This window comes from Trachurus japonicus, chromosome 15 (assembly GCF_045865225.1).
Source record: "Trachurus japonicus isolate A0001 chromosome 15, Traja_1.0".
In the NCBI taxonomy this organism is placed as follows: Eukaryota; Metazoa; Chordata; class Actinopteri; order Carangiformes; family Carangidae; genus Trachurus; species Trachurus japonicus.
In genome coordinates, this window is record NC_140921.1 from 76,291 (window position 1) to 95,077 (window position 18,787).

General features: G+C 43.1%; 2 protein-coding genes across 4 annotated transcripts in view; both read right to left on the reverse strand.

The window, feature by feature from the left end:
- dnph1 (2'-deoxynucleoside 5'-phosphate N-hydrolase 1) overlaps positions 1-2,098 on the reverse strand; it is a 15,191-nt gene extending 13,093 nt beyond the window's left edge. Inside the window, exon 1 of the mRNA XM_085800996.1 lies at positions 1,894-2,098. Within this exon, the coding sequence (XP_085657122.1) occupies positions 1,894-2,029 (136 nt within the window). The 5' untranslated portion in view covers positions 2,030-2,098. The remainder of the gene's footprint in view (positions 1-1,893) is intronic.
- A 1,514-nt stretch (positions 2,099-3,612) lies between these two features.
- The window catches only part of yipf3 (Yip1 domain family, member 3), a 302,848-nt gene continuing 287,673 nt past the window's right edge, over positions 3,613-18,787 (reverse strand). For 2 of the 3 annotated variants that reach the window (XM_085799140.1, XM_085799141.1), the window contains exons 2-10: positions 16,046-16,133; positions 14,095-14,301; positions 12,625-12,731; positions 12,505-12,550; positions 9,691-9,783; positions 7,483-7,614; positions 6,590-6,703; positions 5,107-5,230; positions 3,613-3,782 (exon numbers count right to left, since the gene is read on the reverse strand). In XM_085799140.1, coding sequence (XP_085655266.1) covers positions 3,658-3,782; positions 5,107-5,230; positions 6,590-6,703; positions 7,483-7,614; positions 9,691-9,783; positions 12,505-12,550; positions 12,625-12,731; positions 14,095-14,301; positions 16,046-16,114 — 1,017 coding nt within the window. In that variant the 5' untranslated portion in view covers positions 16,115-16,133 and the 3' untranslated portion in view covers positions 3,613-3,657. Of the gene's footprint in view, positions 3,783-5,106; positions 5,231-6,589; positions 6,704-7,482; positions 7,615-9,690; positions 9,784-12,504; positions 12,551-12,624; positions 12,732-14,094; positions 14,302-16,045; positions 16,315-18,787 lie in introns of those variants that run through there. The other variant, XM_085799139.1, reaches the window with a different exon arrangement.

Below are 18,787 nucleotides of genomic sequence, written 5' to 3' on the forward strand. Positions count from 1 at the left end.
ATTACCACTAGTACTAATTCAGTTACAGATATCTACAACGTCATTTCTCCTAGTCAAAACTTAATTACAGATATCTGAACAGGGACATGTAGATATCTGTAATTGAGGTGAATTAAAGATATCTAGAACTGGAATTATGACTAGTCAGAATCAAGTTGTAGCAGGGTTCCTACAGCTTAAGCCAAGTTAAATTTAAGACTTTTTAAAGCCACTTGAAATGAAATTTAAGACCGACTTCATAATAAACAGAAAAAAGTAAAAAATAAAACCCCTCCTATGTGATCCAAGGTAAAGTGACTGCTACATGAACATTGGATTGTGTCTCTTTCCAGCTGTCCTTTCAAAATAAATGTCTCTTTCCAGCTGTCCTTTCAAAATAAATGTCTCTTTCCAGCTGTCCTTTCAAAATAAATGTCTCTTTCCAGCTCCTTTCAAAATAAATGTCTCTTTCCAGCTGTCCTTTCAAAATAAATGTCTCTTTCCAGCTGTCCTTTCAAAATAAATGTCTCTTTCCAGCTGTCCTTTCAAAATAAATGTCTCTTTCCAGCTCCTTTCAAAATAAATGTCTCTTTCCAGCTGTCCTTTCAAAATAAATGTCTCTTTCCAGCTGTCCTTTCAAAATAAATGTCTCTTTCCAGCTCCTTTCAAAATAAATGTCTCTTTCCAGCTATCCTTTCAAAATAAATGTCTCTTTCCAGCTGTCCTTTCAAAATAAATGTCTCTTTCCAGCTGTCCTTTCAAAATAAATGCATAAAAAGTCCGGAAAAAAAAAAAACACTGACTCGGGAGCTGGTGGCGGTGAGAAATTTAGCGTTGACGGCCGCCACTAACTCCTCTATGTCTGAATGTTACCAATTATCTTGAGATTTGAGACTAATTACAACCATAAAATCCCACTCACCATGTGTTAACATTTTTAAGACCTTTGAAAAATTGATTTAAGACATTTTAATGCCAATTAAGGCCTTGTTTTTAGATTAATGAATTCAATGCCTTTTAAGACTTTTTAAGGATCCGTAAGAACCCTGTGTAGATATCTGTAACTGAATTAGTACTAGTGGTAATTCAGTTCCAGATATCTGTAATTCACATAGTGGATATCTGCAACTGAACTGTAGATATCTGTAATGACAAACCCCAGACACATGAATGTGAGATGAAGAACTGTGGATATCGGGAATGTTCTTTTTGACGAGGTAAAACTGAATGACAGAGATCTGCAACACATCCAGTCTGTCTAAATGTTAACATGGCTTGTTGCCATAGCTACTGAACTGAATTCATCTGTGTTTACATCTTGTTATATTGTTATTATTGATCATTGTTGTTGTTTCTCTGATTCTTATTTTCAACAACTTTGCGTTTATTTTTCTGTTGTTGTGAATCTTGTTTCACTTTAACGTGAAACTTTATCAACGTGACTTTTACGCACAGGAAGGACGGCCACGACGTCATCGACCGACCTCCTTCCGGCTGAACTATCCCTTTAACATCTGGATGTGTTTGTTTTTTTGTTTGTTTTTTTTAAGGCAAATTTTATTGACAATTCAGGTATTACATTTAGTAAAACATACAAAACAAAGAACAATACAATGCCAGGGGGTCGCAGTATTCAAAGTAGTATACAAAACACTGCTATTAATCCAATAGAATATTATATAAAATACATAACTCAGTGGTTTTAGTAGTTTTGTTGTTTGATGAGTCTTGGATAGTTGTGAAGTTTTGTTTGAGTTTAAAAACGATGTACTGTGATCAGTGAATCTGGATTTGTGTCCTATGTGGTATTTATACAAGTAGAACCAGCAGGTTGATGATGTAATAAAACATCTGGATGTGTTGTTGTCATAGAGATACAGGTGAGTGACGTCACAGACGGCGGTGACCTCTGACCTTTCTCGCTGAGCTCGGCGCTGCTCACGTGCTCCGTCAGCACGGTGCCGTAGCTCTGCAGCCGCTGCACGAGCCTCCGGTACAGCGCTACGTCATCTCTCCCGCCGCGGATGCTGCCGCAGAAATAAACCTTCATCTTCCTCGGTGTCCTCGCGCTGCTGCTGCTGCCGCTTCCCGCGCTCTGTGTGGTCTATGACGTGTCACTTCCGCTGCGCAACTTCCTGCAGGGAAACACTGCTGCCCTGAGCGCGGGCTGCCAGGTGCATCGCTGAAAGTCTTCCCCAAAGATATCATTTACTCTTTACGCACTAAATACTTGACATTTCCTATAAATCCAAAAGCAACAGAAATCCATTTAAACATTTTAAAAGGTGTGTATCCATCTGGTGAACTTCTTCCACAGAGATTTGGTTTTGAAACAAACAATTGTGAATTTTGTGAAGATACTGAAACCTCTGATCATTTATTTTGTATTGTATGTTTTCTGAAGTACGGAAGCCCTAAAGGGCCAAGTCCGTATACATTTTTTTTATTATCGTTTTCTCGTGATAACGACTTATTATTTCGTTATCTCGAGATAACAAAGTCTGTTTTCTCGTGATAACAAATTAATTTATTTCGTTATCTCGAGATAACAAAGACCGTTTTCTCGTGATAATGAAATAATCATAGAATGTGTGGTTGACATGGTTGCCTAGCAACATGTTTCCCCGGTGCAATCGCTTCTGCTTACGGGGAAGTAGCAGCTGGTTAGCCGCTGTATGTTCGTAGCAGGGGGCTACTACGTATTAACTGACTCGCCGCTCTGTGTGTGTGTCGCGGTGATAATTTAACCGTGAAAAGTAGCTACAACACACACGACATAACGTTACAGCCGCAGTGTTGTGAGTGAATCATGTCGGGACTCGGGACAACCAGGCTTCATGAACCCGCTCACAGACCCCGGTGCTTAGCCGCCGCCGCCACTAGAGCAGCGGCGGCGGCGGCGGCCTAACTAATCGGGATAAGAACAAATTATTACAAGTAGGAAAGATTCACTCCAACCTGTTCCTTCATAAACACGTTCACCAGAGCTTCCTCCACCTGCTCCAACCGACTTTTCCTCATTCGCAGATTGTTTCTCAACAGTTTCATGTTTGTTCCTTTCAAAATAAAAGTTTTATTCTGCAGGTAAATTTACACAACCTATTAAAAAGAACAAAATGTATGAATCCTAAAGTGAATTAATGAAGGAATAAAACCATCGTCTCAGTTTGATGAACGTTCATCTTTTATTTCAGAGGAGAAGAGTGAAAATAAATCAACAACAATAAACTATAAAAACAACAAGAGATGAAAACGCTGCGACCTCGTCGCTCTGATGCTTCTGTTCTCACTGATGAAACCGTGTCTCTGAGGGGGCGGGGCTTCAGTGAGGGGGCGGGGCTTCAGTGAGGGGGCGGGGCTTCAGAGAAGGGGCGGGGCTTCAGATAGGGGCGGGGTCAGTGGCGCCTCGGTGAGGGGGCGGGGCTTCAGAGAGGGGGCGGGGCTTCAGAGAAGGGGCGGGGCTTCAGAGAGGGGGTGGGGCTTCAGAGAGGGGGCGGGGTTTCAGAGAGGGGGTGGGGCTTCAGATAGGGGGCGGGGTCAGTGGAGCCTCAGTGAGGGGGCGGGGCTTCAGCGAGGGGGCGGGGTCAGTGGCGCCTCGGTGAGGGGGCGGGGCTTCAGCGAGGGGGCGGGGTCAGTGGCGCCTCAGTGAGGGGGCGGGGCTTCCGAGAGGGGGCGGGGTCAGTGCAGCATGAGCGACGCCCCCAGGTTGACGGTGGCGTTCAGCGTCAGCGACAGCTCGGGGACGTCTCGGGCCACTCGCTGCATCGGCGCCATGTTGGCTCCTTCCAGCGTGTCCAGCAGCCCTGAAACAGGAAGTCAGAAGGTCATGAGGCGGGTCGGACACCTTACTTAGTAATTAGTTATAGTTCCTAGTTACTCTCCCCAAAAGTAACTGAGTTACAGCAGGATAAAAGTAATTAATTACAAGGAAAGTAACTATAGGACGAATCTCCTTGTTGTTTCCAACTACTTCCTGGTAGAAAACCAGCATGAGAACAATAGTGACGGACGAGAGTTTCTCTATATTTATCTACTTTTTCATGTCACTATATCACCGTTTAGACTAATCTGATGTTTGTAAAGTTTATAAAACCAATGATTGGACAAACATTACTATTTATGTGTGCACATGTTTGTAATTAGTCATGGTTATCATGGATTAGCCGGGCTAACGGTTAGCTACCTGTTTAACTTTAATAACTCAGTGACTCAATAAACGCTCCATGAAAAAATATTTTCTCCAGCGGATATCTGAGTTCCAACATGACTGAGCTAACTGGAGTAGTTTCATGTGGTGTCCCACAACGGGAGGGTTTTAACAGCTGACGTCCTGCTGCTAGCTTATAGCTACCGGTAGCTTAGCTACCGCCATTAGCTTAGCTACCGCCGTTAGCTTAGCTGCTGCCGTTAGCTTAGCTACCGTTAGCTTAGCTACCGCCGTTACATTGCGTTCACACCAGGCGCGAGGCGAATTTTTTGCGCAATAAGATTACATACAAAGTCAAGGTAAAGACACAAATGGATGCAAATTTGTGCCAGCGGCGCGAACGCGTGAAATTCACCAGTTCGCACAAGTTCAAAATATTGAACTCAAGCGAAATATTCACATGAATGCTGCAAGTAGAGCGAGGCGAATATTTTACCCGCGCCCGGTGTGAACGCATGGTTAGTGTTGTTACTGATGTTAGCTTTGCTACCGCCGTTATCTTAGCTGCTGCTGTTAGCTTAGCTACCGTTAGCTTAGCTACCGTTAGCTTAGCTACTGCTGTTAGCTTAGCTACCGCTGTTAGCTTAGCTGCCGTTAGCTTAGCTACCATTAGCTGTCCCTGTCAGCTGAGCCACTGATGCTTTCTAGACACTGTGATTCCCCCAAACTGAATAAATACAACACATAGCAACACAAAACACACACACAGAAATAGTAATGTTTCTTCAATCATTTCAGATTTGTCTAAACGGTGATAGGGCGTGAAAAATATGATATATAGCTAAACTCTCGTTGGCCTACTACTGTTCTCATTCACATTACAGCTGGTTTTCTACCAGGAAGGAGTTGTAAACAACAAGGAGATTCAGTCAGTTCCATCACTGGTCAGGTAACAGGTGTGCGGTTGTGATGTGACTCACCCTCGACGATCTTGTGGTAGGCGAAGTGCAGGTAGAGCAGGAAGAGCATGTGCAGCAGCGACAGCGTCCCACAGAGCAGCAGCCGCGGCGTCTGACCCACCGTACGGGACAACAGCGCCGCCACCTGGTGGGGGGGGGGGGGGGGCAGACACAGGAAGTCAGTCTCAGTCTACGCCGGGGGGGGGGCAGGGGCTGATGGGAGATGGGAGATGTAGTGGGGGGGGGGGGGGGGGGGAGCAGGGGCTGATGGGAGATGTAGTCCTCGAAAGCATATAAAAGCACGCACATCCTAAAAACCTGACGCTGGGTGCTGGACAAAAAAAGGTCAATGATGAAAAAGGAAAAATCCGCACACCAGCAAAAAGCTCCAGAGCAATAAATAATTAATTATCACCCAAAGGGAGCAACGGTTCGGGCTCAAAGACCCTTCCTCAGACTAACACAGGTGAAAGCAGTGAGCCTCTAGTATACTCTAGGTCACATGATCAACCAGGTGACACATGTAGAGTGCACTATAATATTCCAAAAAACATTTCATAATAAAACACTCAACAAGAAAAGGAAAAAAATATAAATGTGCACAAGAGACCCCTTCAAAACTGGCAAGACTGAAACTCAGAAACAGTGATTTGTGTTGGAGATGTAATGGAAGGGTCGGAACTCTGGTGCATATGTTATATGAGTGTGACAAAACTAAAGACATGTGGAATTAATGCAATAACTGTGTTCTTGAATAAGGTGCTGGGCACACACTTGATCAAAAACCCTGCATTATGTTATGTTTGTTACTTCCAGATAACATTCAGATGTCGAAACACCAAAACCTTTGGTGTCGTCCAGCTATGACAACAGGGTGCAGGATAACTTCACGCCACTGGAAATCTCCCACTCAGTCCACTTTTAAGGAGTGGACACAGGTTTTAAGCTCGATGGCTACGAGCGGGTCGCCTATAGAGTGGCTGGGAGGGAAGATTTATTTAACCAGGTGTGGGGCCCATTCCTTTAGCTCAACTGCTGGATATGTGAGAATGTCGCCATCTCTCCATATTTTATTAGAGGCAGGTACAGGATTGGTATAATATGTAGACTTCCTAGGGTGATTTGTTTTGTTTTGTGGATCTATGTGTTGTGTTGTAGGTCTGGCCTGTTCTGTACATTATTGCTGGACTGCATTTATTTATTTATTTTGCTATTTTTGTTGCTGTTTGTAAGAGAAAAAAAAAAAAGACTGGGCAGATAGATACTGATAAATGCTGCAAGATGTGTATCTTATCCAGGTAACAAGTATTTGTTTGTATTTGTCTGTCATAAACATCAATAAAAAAATAAATAATAAAATATAAATGTGCACAAGCATGCTACGGCAACAATAACATGACACTATCATCAGGTACAAAGCTCCTTCATACAGTCATGTGATCATCTTCATTCGTTCATATCAGGTGATGGACTAGAAAAGAAAAGGTGCAGTCCCCCTGCTCACCATGCGCAGCGTGGACAGGCCCCCCACCACCAGCCACAGCACGTAGAACAGGAAGTGGAAGTGGATGTTGTAGCTGATGAGGAGGACGGCGCAGTGGCCGAACAGACCGTAACCCTGGCGACGGCAAACAGGAAGTGGGACAGAAAGTTAGAAAGTGTTGACAGAGTGAACATTAATTATCACGGCAGAAACATATAGAAACATAGATACAGTTGTAGGTAAAATGGGAGGAGATATATCTCTGATAAGAAGATGCTCCCAGCAGCGACGTGCAGCTGATTCAAGCTCTGGTTCTTTCTCATCTGGATTATTGTTCACCTGTCTGGTCGAGTGCAGCTAGTAAAGAACTTTATCAGCTGCAGTTGGTGCAGAACAGAGCTGCACGTCTTGTCCTTCGCTGCTCAGTGAGGAAAAGCATCTAGACTAAATGCATGTGGACCTAGCCTGGCTGATGAAGATGAAGTTTCTAACTTTATTTAGAAATATTTGTGTGTTTTAAAACAACCGACTTGCCTTCACTCAGGAATAACATTTGTTCAAAACAGACATGGTCATGAAACCAGACAGGTGAGGAGGGTCATGTTATGATTCCTAGACCAAGAACTAAAGCCATGAAACAACCTGTCGTGCTGCTTAGAGACATTGATTTCTAACTGGAAGAAGTTTCCATTAATTACAACTCAAACAACAAGTAAAGAACGTTTTAAAAAACAGCTAAACAGGTTTTTTCTTCTTCTAAAAGCCTGAAAACTCTGTCACCTGCTTTTTGCTGATTTTTTTTATTTTCTTTTTATGAAATTTTACCTTGTTATAAATGTGATTGTAGGTAAGTGCTGTGTGTGTGTGTGTGTGTGTGTGTGTGTGTGTGTGTGTGTGTGTGTGTGTGTGTGTACCAGCAGCGACAGCATCTGCAGCATGGTGATCTGGGCGTTGACCAGATACGCCAGGAAGTAGATGAAGGACGAGACGCCGAGCCAGTAGCCGAAACACGTTCCTATGGCCGTTCCCATCAGGGTGCCCTCCCTCTGCAGAGAGAGAGATACACACAGAGAGACACACACAGAGAGACACACACAGAGAGACACACACAGAGAGACACACAGAGAGACACACACACACACACACAGAGAGACACACACACAGAGAGACACACACACACACACAGAGACACACACACAGAGAGACACAGAGAGACACACACAGAGAGACACACACACAGAGACACACAGAGAGAGACAGAGACACACAGAGAGACACACACAGAGAGAGAGAGAGAGAGAGACACACACAGAGAGACACACAGAGAGACACACACAGACACACACAGACACACACACAGAGAGATACACAGAGAGACACACACACACAGAGACACACACAGAGAGACACACAGACACACACACACAGAGAGACACACACAGAGAGACACACACACAGAGACACACACAGAGAGACACACAGACACACACACACAGAGAGACACACACAGAGAGACACACACAGAGAGACACACACACAGAGACACACAGACACACACAGAGAGAGACACACAGAGACACACACAGACACACACAGACACACACAGAGAGAGACACACAGAGACACACACAGACACACACACACACAGAGAGAGACACACACAGAGAGACACACACACACACACACACACACACACACACAGACACACACACACACACAGAGACACAGAGACACACACACACACACAGACACACAGAGAGACACAGAGACACACACACACACACACAGAGTCAGTTATTGATAACTGACTCTGTGTGTGTGTGTGTGTCTCTGTGTCTCTGTGTGTGTGTGTGTGTCTGTGTGTGTGTGTGTGTGTGTGTGTGTGATAGAGCTGTGGAGCCGATATCCGATGATATCGACTAATTAGCTGGATCAGATATCAGATGAATGAGGCCGATCCAGTCATTTCCTTGTTATTAATATCACACACAGCAACACAGTTACAGTGATCTAGTGTGATTCATTTCTTTGCTGCTAATGTACACTTTGTTATTTGTTAAATAATATTAAGTACATTTATATCTGTGTTCATTTGTTACCTTTTTTTTAATAAAGCTAAATGTTTCTGTCAAGCCTGCTGCCTTCACTCACATGGCGAGGTGAACGCTTCATTCATTCATACGTATACATCCTATACATCCGATACGCTCGGCCCAGGTATCGGTATCGGATTGGACCGGAAAAAACTGGATCGGTGCATCTCTGGTTATTGATTCACTGTGACCCGTCGTGGAAACCAGTGGTTCTCTAACTATTTTACATCAAGGACCTAAACTGACACAAACTAGACCACAGACCCACTGGACAACATTATAAAGAAAACACCAGAAATATGTAAATATTTGTTCTGAGACTGAATAACGTTACTTTTTTTAGTCAACGTACGTTCAAATTAGAGACAATGGCGTGAATTTTTAGAATATTATAGAGAAATGTCTGGGGGGAAAAAAAGTGGTACAATTTCTCCTAAAACGTTAAAACATTTCTGGAAGAAAGTGGTTAAAATTTTAAGGAAAAAAAAGTTAAACTAGGAAAGACAAGGCAATTTAATCTGTATAGCCCGTTTTTACCACCAGTTTGTCTCAAAGGGCTTTACATCCCATCATAACAACATCCTCTGTCCTTAGACCCTCACATCCACTGAGGAAAAACTCCATGGAAAACCCTTTAACAGGGAAAAATAAAAAAAGGGTAGAATTTCTCAAAAAAAAAGAGTTTACAAAAAGATTCTAGAAAAAAGTGGTAAAATTTAAAAAATAAAATAAAAATAGGAATAATTTCTCAAAAAAAAAGTTTAAAGATTCTAGAAGAAAGTGTTAAGATTTCCAGAGAGAGTCGTGGACTCTCTTGAACCCTCTCAGGGACACGTCACCACTCTGAGAACCACTGCTGTAAAGTATTGATCACCTGACCAAGATACATAATCAATAATCAGTATTAGGACCAATATTAGAAATCGTTTTGTTTGTGTGTGTGTGTGTGTGTGTCTGTGTGTGTTGTGTGTGTGTGTGTGTGTGTGTGTGTGTGTGTGTGTGTGTGTGTGTGTGTGTGTGTGCTCTTACGATGACGGTCCCTGACGTCTTCATCCCGTGCAGCAGGATGGCGACCAGCGTGAAGACGAGCATCAGAGGTCCGTACAGCTCGCCGGCGATCTTCTGCAGAGCAACACACTGTCAGCTGGGGGGGGGGGGTGTCTGTCAACACACTGTCAGCTGGGGGGGGGGGGGGTGTGTGTGCGTACGGTACTGATACCGGCCCCGTTTCAGCTGGGGGGGGGGGGTGTGTGTGTGTCTGTGTGTGTGTGTCTGTGTGCGTACGGTACTGATACCGGCCCCGTTTCAGCTGGGGGGGGGGGGGGTGTGTGTGTCTGTGTGTGTGTGTGTGTATGTGTGTGTGTGTGTCTGTGTGTGTGTGTCTGTGTGCGTACGGTACTGATACCGGCCCCGTTTCAGCTGGGGGGGGGGTGTGTGTGTCTGTGTGTGTACGGTACTGATACCGGCCCCGTCTCAGGAAGCAGGCTCAACAAACTCTGAGTCAAATCCCGGGCTCAGGGTTGACTGAGCCTGAGCTGGAAAACTCTGAGTGTTCAGTTTCAGAACAGCTGATCAGAATTAGTTCAATCAACCCTGAGTATGTTGAGCCTGAGGGAGGCGCGTTCACCGTGAGCACAAGAAGCATCATCAGTGGAGCACAGATGACACGATTCACAACGACAGAAAGAAAAAAAACAGAGCCGCGAATTTCACTCCGACCCAACTGGAGAGTTTAATGACGCGCATGTGGATTATGAATAGGGATGTGCACGGTTACCCGGGTACTCGAGTACTCGAGTAGCAATCTGCTACTCGGTTATGAATTTATTACTCGGGTACCCGAGGATTAAAAAAAACGGCACGTCAGAGCGCAATCTAGTGTCGGATCAGACTACATTATCATGCCCTGGTTCGGCTTTTTGTAGTGTTAAACAGTTTCGGATCAAGCAACGTGATTTTCTGCTGTGTAAAAGCGTTTTTGGATCGAGCCTCGGACTTTCAAACCTTTTACAATAATTCTCCCTCCCTCCCTCGGCGACGTACGCCGTCGGGAGGGAGACGACAGGTCTCAAGTCTGGTAGAAAATATACTTTCACTTTACAAACACTCTGAAACCTTCCCTGTTATTTCCTGAAACGATGCGAGGCAGAGAGGACCGAAGGCACCAACATGTGTAGTGTGGACTAATAAATAAGCACCGCTAATGATTTAAAAAAGAAAAGAAAAAAAAAGTTTTCTCCTCCGTAGCAGCCGCGGCATAAATGCGCTGCACTCAGCTCTCAGAGTGCATGCAGCGCATTTATTCCCCGGCATAAAGATGCACATCTGCCTCGTGTGTGCATCTTAAACTCCAGTCTCTACTCTTATTATCCACCTGACATTGTGTGTGACGACGCTGTGTGTCAGTGATGTGACTGTCTGACGGACAGAGCGCATTTATGCACCGGCTGCGCTCTGTCCATCAGACATGACGTCATTTTATTTTTTATTACAGTAATCGGTTACCCGGGTAACACCAGGTTAGGTTACTCGGTTAGAAAATTAGTCGAAATGCCCATCCCTAATTATGAACACATTAAAAAACATCAGATTCAGCCGAAAGCGCGCGAGCTGACGTGGAAAAAAGAGTTCAGTGTGTTCTCTAAGGAACTCTGACAATGGGACAAAAACACATTGACGGAGAACATGCCGTGTGGTTACAGAGCTCACTCGGTAGCGCATGTATGTGCCTTTCACGCAGTCAGCCTGGGTTCGAGTCCAAGGCTTGTCCATGGACTTTGCTCGGCAGTGCATTTTCTCATGATTATATATAAAAGAGTGGCCTATGTGGTTGTGTAATCTGAGACCTCTTAAAAATGTCCATTTTAATTTGATAGCTCTATTGTTGTTCAGCTGTATCTACTTCAAATCAAACAGTAGCCTAAAACATTTGGTTTACTTCATTCTTGTAATATTTGGCGATCGTTTCATGTAATTGCTGAATAGTTGCTACACCGAGGGGCCGACGGAGGTTTACTGTATCTTCAACAATCTCTACTCGGACTGTACGGTCTTGTCTCTGCTGTACAGCCCGAGTCCGACGAGCCGCTGTCTCGCTGCTGCGTTCACTGTCTCCGATGTAAAAAAAATAAATAAATAAAACTTTTAAAAAGCTGCCGTCTGTGAAAAATCTAATGACAAAAAATTAAATAAAATCTGCTCTGATGATAATGAATGACAGCCTATCCACGATGTGTGATGAAACAGCTCCATCTGTCACAGAGGTAATAAACCCTCCAACAGGCTGTAACGATCCGCTCTTTAACGGCCTTTAAATAAGTTTCACGTCCACGTCGTCATTCATTAAATTACATGATGTCTCTGCTTCCTGCTCCACGCTCAGCGGCATCAACCTCAGGTTAAGATGGATCAAACCTGCCAGGGAGCAGGTTTGATCCACAGCACATGTTGCCGTAGCATCTGACTCAGCATTACACTGATCCTGCTCTCTGAAACGGAAAACTCAGAGTTTCCCTCATCTCAGGCTCAACATACTCAGAGTTTCCCTCATCTCAGGCTCAACATACTCAGAGTTTCCCTCATCTCGCTTTCTGAAACGGGGCCCAGGGAACCGGTTTACAACAGCAGTTCCTGTTTTCTGTTCTTTCTCTGTGTGTGTGTGTGTGTGTGTGTGGTCATTAAAGTTATTTTGTTGATTAAAAAAATAGTCGAATATTTATTTCTCAACAACACCTCGGCCTCTTACAGTATTTTATGTTTTCTGGAAATTATTTTCAAATAATCGAAAAGTCATTCAATGAAAAAAAACAAATGTAAATGTTCCTTTTTCCTCTGTGTGCTTACCTGGGGGAAGTTGATCATGCGGACCGGGATCATGGACTCAATGAGCCTGTGAGACAGAGAGCAGGTCACAGTCAGACCCAGCAGTGAAACAGGAAGTAGAGAAAGTGGGCGGAGCCTCACCTGCTGCGCACCTGCACCGGCTCCACGTCGAAGTACGGCCTCAGGATGTCGATGTTGGCGTAGAGGTTGAAGGCCTTGGAGGCCTGCCGCTTCCCCGCCTGCCACACCTGCACCAGACCGATCGGTACCAATAATCACTATTGATCATCGGAGGTTGGTTTTTGGTCAAACAGACTCAATAGGAACGTGTGTTGCAGTGTTTTTCCACAAGGCTTTTAGATACAGAATGAATATATATATATAAATACAAATAAAAAGTAAACACAAATCCAAGGCTCTTTAAAGTTTAAAGGGATAGTTCAACATTTTGTCAAATTGGCCCATTGCCTTGGTTTGGTCTTGGTTTCCCTCATCAAACTCATCAAATACACAATCCAACAACTCCACAACGCTCTGGTGGACAAGTTGTGAGCTGCACATTCACCACGCTATGAGATAATAACACAACGTTACCACACAGAGTTGTTTTAGAGGGAAATTCATGTAAAACCACTGATGCGTGTTGCCTTCAGGGACAGTTTTTCATCAACAGTCTCTGTATTTCCCTCTAAAACAACTCTGTGTGGTAACGTTGTGTTATTATCTCATAGCGTGGTGAATGTGCAGCTCTACTAGAACTAAAAATCCAAATACCAGAGGAGGAGTGGTATCATATCAACAAGTTCTTTACTATGGAGGGAGTTCGGCTGGAAAAACCTGACTCGCTATTTTATAACACCAAAAATAAAATCTAGGCAACTCGCTGTACAACAAGACTGCTGGAGATTCTGTGGGAGCACTGAGGCGGACCATGCACACATCTTCTGGAATTGTATAAAAATGAGGATGTACTGGCAAAATGTTAACTCTGTTGTAAAAAATGTTTTGGTATGTTTTGGGATATGAAATCCCAAATACTTGTCTAGTGATGCATCTTGGGAATATTGAGAAGGTTGTAATGAAAGAAGATCTGTACTTGACTAAAGTATTACTACTTGCAGCAAAGCAAGAAAGCACCGGTCACAAGAAACTGGCTCAATGTGAACGCTCCAAACCAGGAGCAGTTTATTTGTTTATTTGTTTATTAAGATCCCCATTAGCTGCAGCAACGCCACAGCTATTCTTCCTGGGTTGGTGGCTGGGAAATGTCCAGGAAATCCTTGTTATGGAAAAATGGACATATAGGAGCCAACTGCTGAGACTCAAAGAGAACGTATCTGAAAGGAACTGGGGAAAATGAACATTCCCATGAGACGTGACACCAACTGAACGAACACTAAATGGAACTGAACAGTGGCTTCTCCAGACAGGATGTTAGTGTTGTTATTGTTACTCTAACTTGTACCTTGTTTGTTGTGTTGTTTTTCACCTGTATGTGAAAACTCAATAAAAATCTAAGTGATAAAAAAAAGTTCTCCTTCCCTCTGACCTTTGACCCCTGACCTCCGACCCCTGACCTCTGACCTTTGACCCCCGGCCCGGTGGACTCACCTCGTCGGCCACCTGGCGGCCCAGCTGACCTTTGATCCCCTTCATGCCCAGGAACTCCCCGTCGTCGGGGGCGTCGTCCTCGGCAGCAGCGGCTTCCTCCGTCACCTCCTCTTCCTCCTTCATCCTCTGGTGCATCTCCCCCATGTCCTCGAAGCTCGAGCCCGACGTGTCGTCCATGTTCTCCATGTCGATGACGGCCGAGCCGCCCTGAACGCACCGCCACGCCACGGGGAATCGAACACGGGTCAGTGGATCAATAGATCATCAATATCAATATCAATATCACACCAGTTGGGATGTCACGATTAGACATTTTCTTTCTTGGTACGATTATTGTCAGATAAATAATCACAGTGTTACGATTATCATGATTATTCTGCATTAATTCATTTCACACTAACACTATGAATGTGTAAAATCAAATATAGTCAAAATATAACTACATTACTCACTGTTTACACAAAATATTTCAAGTATCTATTAATATATGACCAATTCTTAACCCCCAGGGGAAATGTTTTAAATATTCAGGTCATGAATTGTCATCTATGCCAAATGTTTGCGTTTATTTTAATGTTTTTTTGTTTTGTTTTTTAATTAAAAATGACACGCTAACATTTAAATTCCCACCAGTTCAATGTTACGTTAGTTAAATGGACCAGTATCTGAGCATTCACCTTTATTTTTGCGCCACATCTGCCAATACGGTTCCAACATCAAAGTTTTGTGAAAGTGACGGTATTTAGGAATCTTTACGATTAATTAATTGTGGCGTTTGATACCACGATTAATTGTGAAAACAAGTAATCGTGACATCCCTACACACCGGTTGATCATCAATTCTTCCATCGGATCATTTCTGAGGTAAAAACTCAACGTTTGATGATGAAACTGAACAAACTGACGGTGAATATCACGTCCTATTAATGTCAAATCTGAGTTGAAACACTCATCTGTACCTGAAAACATTTAGAAACCTCTTGTATTTGATAGGATGTGAATAGTTTTGGGTTTAAGTGCATGTGTTAGCCTGTCAGCCTATACACTGCAAAAACTCTAAATCTTTCCAAGAATATTTGTCTTATTTCTTGTCAAAATGTCTAAAACTAAACTCTTTCCACTTAAAATAATACTCGTCACCTAAAAATTAACTTGTTTTTAGATCATTTTCAATCGAACACGGGTCAGTGGATCAATAGATCATCAATATCAATATCAATATCACACTGGTTGATCATCAATTCTTCCATCGGAGGTAAAAACTCAACCTGTCAGTCTACACACTGCAAAAACTCTACATCTTTCCAAGAATATTTGACTTATTTCTTGTCAAAATGTCTCATTTCTAGTCAAAACTAATCTCTTTTCACTTAAAATAAGACTCATCACCTAAAAATGAACTTGTTTTTAGATCATTTTCACTTGTTTCAAACTAATTTTCACTTGAAATAAGTAGAAAAATCTGCCAGTGAAAGCAAGTTTTTTGTGCTTGTAATAAGAAAGAAAAACTTGCTCCACTATCAGATTTTTCTACTTATTTCAAGTGAAAATCTGCTTGAAAGAAGTAAAAAGACCAAACACTCTATAGAAGTGATTGCTGTCTGAAGATACAACTATTTAAGACTTATATTAACACAAACACCTTACTTCTGCTTTAAGTAGAATGTTTTTAGATTAGTTTTGACTAGAAATAAGACAAATATTCTTGTTAAGATGTCTGAGTTTTTGCAGTGTAGACCTGTAGGGCCTGTTATGTCTCATTTACATGAACAGGTTTGTGTAGCCTGTCAGCTCAGACCCGTGTATCTCAGATAGACTAGATATCCTGTCAGCTGCCATCCCATAAACATATCTATGCTACAGTGTGTCGTGCCAGCCCATAATAGACATATAGCTACATAAACATATATAACATAGGCCTGTCTGTGCTGCAGCTGTATCTGTATCTCACCGGCACCAGGTTGTCGAAGCTTCCCCACGGTTCCGTGTTCGTGTTTCTGCTCCCGGAGCTCGCAGACATCTTCCCCGCGGAGCAGCAGCTGTTTCCCGGCCTGAGGTCTGGTCCTGGTCCCGGTTCGGTCTGGTCCTGGGTCTGGGTCTAGGTGTCCGGGTAGAGCCGCTCCCTCCGCGGCCCAACGGAGCTTCAGTCACCGCAGGAACAAGAAAACTGCGACGGTTCTTCTGTTTCCTACTGTCCAGACAACAACATGGTGACGTAGCAGCTGCACGCAGGACGACGCGGTGACGTAGCAGCTGCACGCAGGACGACGTGGTGACGTGGAGGCTGAAAGTGTCGCGAGATTCTTCCTTCTTTTTTTTCTCTTTATTTTTATTTTTTCTTTATATGAACAATGACATACTCAAAGATAAACAGTTCTTTTACATATATATAAATTAAATTCACACCTCCTTAGATAATTCAAACTGAAAAATGATTATGATAGTGAATCACTTATCACATATAAAAATAAACATATGACAGATCTTAGATGAAAAAAGAGAATAAAAGGAGAATTAAATAAATAAAAGAACAATTAAAAGAAAAAACATATTTTAACAAGTAAGCTAATGATGATGAGGTTATTCACCAAAAAATCAGTTTGTTTTTTATCTTTGAGGATTTGATTGTTCTCTGTGTCTGTGTGTGCTTCACCTCTCTGCAGCTTCATGGCGCCCCCCAGCGGACTGGCTGTGGATTAATAAAGTCATTCGTACAGAGAATATCAATATCAATACAACTGATTGACAACACAATAAAATGTGTTAAGAACAATACGAATACAAAAGACTTTAGAAACGAGGAGAGAGGAGCCGTGGATGGTCCGTGTTGTAGGGTGTTGTTGGGTGAATTCAGGTCATTTGGGACAGATAAGGAAAAACCAAAACACTGGTTCCACTTGCTTTGAATGGGCGATGGCAAAGTAAAAGGTGCTGATACATTCCTTTGGATGCGTGGTAAGGCGTGGTCAGCATCAACCAGGAAGCTGACCCCAAATACCAGGAGGTAAGGAACACCACATGTGCTTTTGTTTGAATTTAATTTCCTGTAGGTATGAAAGTTATATTAAGATGTGTGATGCAATGGTGCACTAAAACAAACAAACATTGTTTTGTTTGGACATTTTCTTGCTGTCCCAAACTACCAATAGTGGTATGGTAATATGGGGCAGCATGTTCAGGTTATTTGGGACAGTGTTTCTGGGTTTATATTTCAGTAGTGTAGTCATATCTTACATGCTTAAAAGTGAGAAATTCTCACACATGTAGGGAAAACAGGCACCTTTGTTCATTTCAGAATATTAAATCAGCGGTTATAATTTTTAAAAAATGTTTTTATGCACTTTTTGTCAGGCGAACCCCTGATTTTTTTAAAGGGATAGTTCACCCCAAATTCAAATTTCACTCATTATCTCCTCCCCCTCATGTGGACTAAGGGCTGGGAGAAGTTTCAGAGTCCTCCGTGGCTTCTCTGAGTTACTCAAAAAGTTCCTATGGCTCGTTTCTAGACTAATACGGAGCAAATATATTTGCTGCCGCTAGGGTGCGTCTGGATTTCTAGGCTAGAAAAAAGGTATAAAGTGTATAAAAAAATTTAATGTCCAGAAGAAGCTGCACAATTTGATGTTTTAATAGTTGAAGTAGCAGAAAGTAGGACTATATAGCCTACAGGACTAGTCGGACTGCAAAAAATGCCGGAAGATGTGAGAATTCCTAGAAAGAGCATTTCCATGAGGAGAATGCGTGTGAATGCTGAATGCTGAAAGCCAGAGCTGAATGCTGAATCAGCAGAAGAAACGGACAAAGAGAGGAAATGTAGGAATGAGAGTCAGCGTCAGAAGCTGTGGAGACGTTGTCATGGAGACGTTGTCATGGAGACTCGTGGATGGAGTGAAGGTGACGCTACAGTTTTCTCTGCTTCTACTGTTTATTTTCTTGTTTCTATTCTGATTCACCAGTGCAAACATGTGATTGGATCTCACCGTGGTGTAACTGACTCCGGGTCAGTTTGTCAGCAGCTGTCTCACCTGCTCTGTGATGACATCACAACACCTGGCAGCACGAGGCCCCGCCCCCTGAACCCAGACAGTCCAAATATGGGCAGAGAGGGAGACTTCAGTTCACACAGCTTAGTGGTGGTGATGGAGCTGGTTGCTACGGCGACTGATACAAAGAGCAGTGAGGTGTTTATGGTTCTACAGAGATTCTCTTGGTCTTGCATCCATCCCATAATGTTCCCAACAGTCCTCATTAGGTCCCATTCACTCTTATCTACCTGTGGGCAGCGGTGGACAGTAATGGAGTAAATTTACTTCCAGAGGATTTGTACTTTACTTGAGTATTAGATTTCTTTGGTACTTCTTACTCTTACTTGAATACATTTCCAAGACAAATATTAGTACTTTTACTGGAGTTAATTAGTAGGAAGGCTGAAAAGTACTGGTTACTTTCAGGTCTTTTTCTAAAATCCTATTGGACACAAGAAGGAAACCCTAACCCCTAAAAGCTGTGACGGGTACGGACGGACTGAACCCAGCTGCAGCACAAATGAACCAGGTATTGGTATTGAAACAGTCTTTATTCAGCAGGTTGAAGCAGGTTGAAGCAGGTTAAAGCAGGAACACAGCAGACCAGAGGGTGGCAGCAGAGAACCAGACCAGGTGAGTATGGCAGGTAAGGAGTGGAGTGCAGATCA